The 7700-nt window shown below is 40.4% G+C and overlaps 1 protein-coding gene across 1 annotated transcript; it reads right to left on the bottom strand.

Annotated features, from left to right (window-relative positions):
• Nucleotides 1–2498: 2498 nt before the first annotated feature.
• LOC116263762 (putative pentatricopeptide repeat-containing protein At3g49142) lies at nt 2499–5479 on the bottom strand. Its single transcript, XM_031643537.2, has one exon. The coding sequence runs from the start codon at nt 5230–5232 to the stop codon at nt 3409–3411; it is 1824 nt and encodes a 607-aa protein (XP_031499397.1). The 5' UTR covers nt 5233–5479; the 3' UTR covers nt 2499–3408.
• Nucleotides 5480–7700: the final 2221 nt, after the last annotated feature.

Raw genomic sequence — 7700 nt, 5'->3', positions numbered from 1 at the left:
AGGGGAGTGTGCCATGGTATCTTTGTTAAAGAAGGCTATATATGGTTTGAAACAGAGTCCCAGAGCATGGTTTCAGAAGTGGTGTGATGTTGTGTCTAAATTTGAATTTCTGAGATCGCCTTTAGATCATTCATTTTTCATAAAAAGGACCTCAAGAGGTATGATTGTTATGGTGATATATGTGGATGATATTATTTTAACTGGTGACAATGAACAAGAAATACAAGACACAAAGAAGTATCTCCAACAATATTTTGTTACTAAATATTTTGGCTTCCTACGTTACTTGATGATAGAAGTGGCAAGAAGTAAAGAAGGTATAGTCCTGTTCCAATGAAAGTATGTTCTTGATTTGCTATACGAAACAGATATGACTGGAACTAATCCGACATCTATTCCTATGAATACTCGTACTCACTTATATGATGATAAGTTAGAACCTGTTGATAGTAAATCATATCGGTTTCTCATTGAAAAACTACTATATGTAACCATTACTAGACTTGATATATCTTTTGCTGTGGAAAAACTAAGTCAGTTTATGGATAAGCCAAAAAAAACCCATTGGGATGCAACTATGTCATTATTGAAATTTCTAAAAGGCTTCCCTGGAAATGGTCTTTTATTTAGAAGAAGCTCTTCACTTCAGTTAGAAGCTTATTCTGATGCAGATTATGCAGACTTAATTGATGACATAAAGTCCACTACGAGATTCTATATATTTGTTGGTGGTAACTTAGTCTCTTGGAGAAGTAAAAAGCAAACTGTTGTTACTCGATCTAGTGCAGAGTCAGAATATCGAGCATGACCCAAACAACCACTAAAATCACATGAGTCAGAGCCATACTAGAAGGTCTTGAAATTCAAATAGAATTGCCTATACAAATGTAATGTGATAATAAAGCGGCTACTTATATAGCAAATAATCTAGTCTTCCACGAACGGACCAAACATATTGAAGTTGATTGTCATTACATTAGAGACTTAGTCCAAGTAGAGATTATTTATACTGGGCATGTTGCTTCAGAAGACCAACCTGTAGATATATTTACCAAAAATCTTCCAATATCCGATTTCATGAAGTGTTATAGCAAGCTGAGCATGATGGACATCAATGCTCTAGCTTGAGGGGGAGTGTTGAGGAAACGTGCTGGTTTGAGATTTAAAGTTTTCTGTATTTTGGAATTTAGTATTAGGTAGCTTTCTGAATTTTTAAAATTTTGTTGGACTCTTTATGTAAAGGGTTAAACATAACCTTAATCCTTATTTAGTCTAATGGAAAAGGAGCAGCCGACTGATTCAAGACTGCTACATATTCTCTCCTCCTTCCTCATGTTCTCCCCTTCTCCTTCTTCTCCACCTCTCTACGCAACAAAACTATTTGTACAACTCATCCATTTCTAAGTTATTTGCTATGTTCAACAACATGTTAGTAAATTGAAGAGGCTGAACCCTAAGACAAAATCTATGGCATGTTGTATGGCCCATAAGGGAGGAAGAAGCATGATAGGAAAATCCTAAAGAAGGAGCTCTACGCTTTTAAGTTTGTTGGTAAGGACAACTAGGGTATGCTTGACAATAATGGCTAATCAATATCTACCATCCCTACAAGAATCCAAGAACTCCTTCCAGGGTAATATGGTATATCCTACAGCCTTAACTGGTTTCCTTGCAGTGCAATACCCTAACTCCTTAAAGGGAAGCAGGTAGGAGGCTACATGAATGGTTCCCTCAAGAAACACAAGATTGATGGCTATATCTATGATTGCTTGATTTTTCACAACATTTGGTGGGTGTAAACCTTGATTAGATGGTAATAAGAAGAAACTTCATCCATTGGATCTCAGTGCATGTTGAGACCATTGCCGTATAATTAACTTCTTCATTGGATTCAGATGCCGCAATACATTTTCTAGCTCTTCCAAGTACTAATTTCCAAAAAAATGCAATATCTAATCATTGACTTTCAATCTGCTGACTCTCTTGCATCTAAATATATGTTCACATTCATCAATGTATTTTTGTATTTAATACTACTCCAATTTTGATGTAGTTCAACTCAAATCTCTAATCATTTTTGTAAGCTGTTCTGAACTGAAAATAAGCCTCATCTTTAGTTTCCCAAAAACTAGCAAATAGCATTTGAAGAAGTCATAGGCTCCAACGGTTGCACCTCACGCAAATAGGAATGATGAGATTGAGAGGTGATTTAGTAAAGTTCTCTGCAATGGAAAAAGAAGCATTAGTGAACATTGCAAAACTGCATATATCACCCAGACTAGCATCAAAATGCATGCCCAACTTGATAGCCTCCAATGCTCAGCTGGAAGGCGCCCAAGTCTTTCATGCCATCCCCTGGCCTCAGTGTTATTAGATGCATATATGGTAGAGAGCCAAAACACCAGCTTCCAGTCTTGAACTTCCAACAAGAAAGAATTATTGTGGCTGGTTAGTGAGCTGCAATGGTAATTGGAAAATATCTACATGGGATGCTCATCTTGAGTCAGCAGTAATGCATTTAAAATAAATGCTTGATTGCATGGTCGATGCTATTTCTAGTCTGGGAATTTGACATCTTGTACAATTTTGAGACATTGCCTAGTTCATTATTGTCCACAACTTCATCTACAGAAGAAATATAGGGAACCTCAGCATGCTCCAATCTGTTCTTTCAGTTGTAAAGAGGACATGGTCTTTTTAGTATGCAAACCTATCACCAACTGGAGAAAGCAAGTTCCTAACACATTTATGATCACCAGGGCCTCGTGATGAGACACTGCCTTCGAATCGCTAGAAGTGAAGTTGTACAATCCGTTCCTTGACCTCAACTTCATGGATATTGTGCTTTCCCATTCACATTTGAATGTATGGATGGCACTAACTTGACAAGTGTTCCAAGATTCACTTCCGACAATTTTCTAATTGGCCGATAGAAAATTACATGTAGCCCGTGTCTAAATTCACGTAGGCATACACATTATGGATGCAGGTACTATCACATTTAACAATTCGAAAGTCAGCATTACTTCCTCCACTCTTTGTTGTTGTAGACATGCTTGTCAGCTTTTGGCTTTGGATGCTGTCAGTTACTGCTGTTTCCACCACGGCAGCAACATTTATCGTTTTGCATTGCCGACGTTCCCTAGCCTGACGTAGCCTTGTACAAAAATGAAGCACCTTCAGTGAATGAATCCTTTAGATGAAGCTTCTCAATGCCATCCCTTCTTTGTCGTCTTGCCCTTTTTTACACTCGCCGGTTCCCTTGTTTTGGCCAACTCTTTGGTTTCTCTGCCCTTAACATGAGCACACGCCCATAAGTCAATCGACCATTTTACTGCACTGGAGGTTGATGCTGAAGCTCATAAAAGCCTGTTTTTGTGCACTTCGTTTCACGATAGTTTTCTTGGCTCACCAATAGTCGTTACAAGAACATACACCATTGTTAAAAATATGAAACCGGTTTACATCCCTTACAATAATTTCTCTGCAATATATTTTTGAAATAAACTTAGAAGCCACATGACAGTCACCACAGATGCGCAAGTTTTTTGTTACTCTAATTGCAGTACCAGGACTTGTGTTCAAGAGGCCAAAAGCAATGGCTAGCTTCTCACTATGAGTTGAAAGAGTCTGCTCCTTTTCTTCCTCACTGACATCATGCAACACATAGCTAGTGTCAGGGACATATCCGGCCGCTTTCATCCGCAAAGACAAACTCTTCAGCAGTGAATATATCTCTTTAGATTGTTGATGAGTTTTATCACCTCCAACAAACACATGAACCATTCTGTTTATCTCAATCCAGCTGCAACCTGGATTTTTCTTAAGACCCTGTTGTTTGAACAGACATCTCAGTGCATTCACCTCTTCCCATCTGCCAACTTGCGCATACATGTTAGATAAAAGTACATAGTTTCCGCCGTTCTGCGGTTCCAATACAAAAAGTTTGCTTGCAGCTTCCTTCCCGATTTCTAGATTTACGTGAAATCGACAAGCTGCAAGAAGCGCACCCCAGATGCTAGGTCCAGGTTCGCACTTCATATTGTTGATGAGATCCCTAGCCTCACCTAGGCGCCCAGCTCGGCTGAGGAGATCGACCATGCAAGCATAATGTTCAGTTCTTGGTTGGATGCGATATTCCCGGCTCATACATTCAAAATATGCAAACCCCTCATCCACTAACCCTGCATGACTGCATGCAGACAAGAGACTAACAAATGTGATACCATCAGGTCGAACCCCAGACTTGTTCATATCCTCAAATGCCATTAGTGTTTCCTTCCCACAGCCATGAGACGCATAGGCACCGATTATAGTGTTCCAGGCAGCTAAATCTTTCTTATGTATCCGGTTGAATGTGTATCGTGCATCAGTGAGGCTTCCACACTTAGCATACATTGCAACAAGTGCAGTCTGAACAGATGCGTTTGCATCCAATCCAATGGTACTCGCGTAATTGTGAATCTGCTTCCCCTGCTCAAGTGCAGAAGAATGACCACAGGCAGGAAGTATACTCATTATAGTGACCCAGTTAGGTTTAACATCCGACCGTTGTTGCATCTCATAGAAAATTGCCAACGCTCTATCTGCCAGACCATTCTGAGTGAACCCGGAAATCATTGCAGTCCAGGAAATCACATTTCTCTTTGGCATTTCGTAGAAAAGCTTGGTTGCATAATCAATGTTCCCATACTTGAAGTATCCAGCAATCAATGCGTTCCAGGAAGACACATCCTTTAGCCGCATTCCATCAAACACTTGGCGTGCTTCGTTGATCAACCTGAATTTCATGTAAACGTCGACCAGCGAGGTACCAACATAGAGATCACTATCAAGCCCGGTCTTGAGGCATTCCTGGTGAAGGCACCTGCCTGTACTATTCCAATTCAGATCAGCACAAGACTTCAGCACAAATGGGAACGTGAAATTATCAGGACGAACACCTTCCCCGCGCATTTGCAAATAGATCTCCAATGATTTGGATGGGCACCCAGAAACAGAATAGCCGCGAATCAGGGCATTAAATGGAAGCACAGCCGGGCTAAGAATTCGGTCGAAGACCAGCCGCGCAAGATGGAGATAGCCAAAACTCGCGTACATCGCGACAAGACGGGCTCCGACAACGGAGTCCGGTTGAAAGCCATGGAGGGTCATGTGGGCATGGAGCTGCTTGCCTTGGTTGGCGAAGGAAGGAAAGCCTGTGCATGCCTGGAAAGCAGGGGAATACATCATCAACTCTAGGGGAAACTTGGTCTGGTTTGCTACGGCCCGGTGGATGACGGCAGTTATTTGCTTGAGCTTCAGACATTTGGTGGCCTCAATGGTGGCGGCGGCGGCCTAGAGGAGGAGGCGGAGGTTAGACAACGGAGAGACCGGCCCTTATGGACAGGGAGGAAGGAACATAGAAGGAAGCAAGAGTTTGAAATGCGCGGAAACACGGCCTTCTGGAGGGAGAACAGCACACATTGCTTTTAAAGGTGAGAAAAGCGAAACTTGGTTCAAGTCGTCCTCATAATTGTCAAATTCCGAAATTTGGTTCTGAAATAAATTTATTGTCGAGTAGCAGTGTCACTTAGAAACGTAGAAGGTTAATTTACGCCAATGACTGGAAGTTCCACTTCTATGACCTTCAATTCTGTACAGAACTGTGAGCATTTTCAACTGGAACTTCAACTTCGATGACCTTCAATTCTTTTGTGAGCATTTTATAGGCCTTGAAGGTAGGGAAAGTTTTAAATAGTTGGCCAACACAACAAGTCAATTTGGGAATAGCCCGAGTCGGCTCAGGATCGTCCTCTCACTGGGCCGCGAGCTAGGACCCAAGCGAATCATCGCCAAAACGCGGGCGACTCAGACCAAGAATCGGCTGACTTGCTGGATCGGTGATTCGGATTGTCTGAGTTTGGTTCTAACTGCTTTAAAGTGCAAAAAGTTCTTAACCATTTTTTGTTTTTCTTTCTCTCACATGGATGCTTTTATCAAAGACATGAAAGAAATACTAGCCCAATCATCTGCAAATATGTTTTCACCCTTAATTTCTAAATGTACAAAGGCCCATGGAGGATCAGGTGGTTGATATAGAAAGGGAGGGGAGAAAGAAAGAGAGATAAATACAAGCTAAACAAGTGCTTTTAGATTGATGACCTCTTCCATGGTTAGAATTGTTGACAAATCATAAACAAGATCATGTTGTTCTATGTTGAATGAGAAGAGAGTAGATTACACTATAATATTACCATAAAAATACACTATAAAAGTTTATGAAAAGTTCATGACCTGACCCACCCGAGTCACCGAGTCAAACTCGCCGACCCACTGACCAATCATCTACCGATCTGAGTTTGGGTCTTGGGTTTACCAACTATGGGTTTAATGGCTCTAAACAACCTACCAAGTCACTTGTTGTAAATGCAAATTTTCAGTATGAAAATAGCAAAAATGGCCCTTCAATGATGATCGCCTGTTTAAATTTTATCTGAGCTTTTTTACTAGTAGAGCTCTAATGCACTTGCAAGTATGATAGTTAGAGATGTTCAACTAGTTTGAGATCATTTGGACTCGACTCGAACTCGATCGGTTAAAATCAACTTGAGCTTCGACTCATTTATTAAATGAATCAAGTTAAAGCCTCATTAAAAGTCAAGTTCTTAAAGTGAGTCATGTTCAAATTACATGAACTCGACTCAATAAGTTTCAATTGGCTCCATACAAACATAGCCCACACTCTTTAAGCAAAAAAGTTTAAATGTGATAAACTCGAGCTCTCTTTTTGATATTTCCTAAAATGCAAGCATCGTGTTTATGCAACCCCATTTTGTAAAATTTGAGAAAATAAATGTTGTGGATTAAAGGAGTAAAAAATATAACTTGCTTTCCGAAAAATTGAAAAATCATGAGTGTCACTCCTGAAATTTGAAAAAGGGTATGAAAATCCCAAGTAGATGCTCATCCATCCAAACCTTTTCATTTCCTCATCCATCTTTTCTAGTTAAAAATTATGGGCAGCGCAACTGGTCAGGTTGGGTGGCGTGCAATAACCATGTCTCTTCATTTCAAGTAATGGTGGGTGGTATCCCCCTGATATTGATATTGAGGGAGGGTTGATTGAGTGTAATTACTTGTGGAGACCAAATGGACGCTTTCTTGTCCACCCATCTTCCCTTCTCTCCTCATCCATCTTCTTTCTCTTCTCCAGAACCCACTTCTCTCTTCAAAGGTTTTCAAGTGCAGAAGCCAACTCCAACCCCTCCGACCACTGGCGACTCCTTGAAATGTCAGCAATGTGGATCCAAAGTGAGACACCTTGAAAAACAAAAGAAAGAGAAATCAAATGAAGTCATATGGAGCTTCTGTCAAAGAAAACTAGAAAGGTAGTCAGGCCTTGCAACATACAAGTTGAGCTCGAGCTTGACTCAGCTTTTGGCAACCAGAAAGGCTTTCACCTCGACGCTTTTCAATGTTGAAGATAAATCGAGTTTAATGGGCAAAAGATGGTGATAAGCTTTTCCCAGAGAAAAACTCTACATGTTATGAAGCTGAAGTTTCATGCTCAGTTCTAAAAATATGAATTTTGTAATTGAGAAACCTATTTTTGTTTCTGAGGTTGTTTTAAGTGCTAAGGCTAAGTTGTCACTACCATGATTTCAATAACCTGACTTAGACTGTGGGACCTTAAGATTTAATCTATTTCATCCTAATTC

The sequence above is a fragment of the Nymphaea colorata genome, chromosome 11, assembly GCF_008831285.2.
Source record: "Nymphaea colorata isolate Beijing-Zhang1983 chromosome 11, ASM883128v2, whole genome shotgun sequence".
Classification (NCBI taxonomy): Eukaryota; Viridiplantae; Streptophyta; class Magnoliopsida; order Nymphaeales; family Nymphaeaceae; genus Nymphaea; species Nymphaea colorata.
The sequence above is the reverse complement of the archived record's forward strand: the minus strand, read 5'-3'. Positions and strand labels throughout refer to the sequence as shown.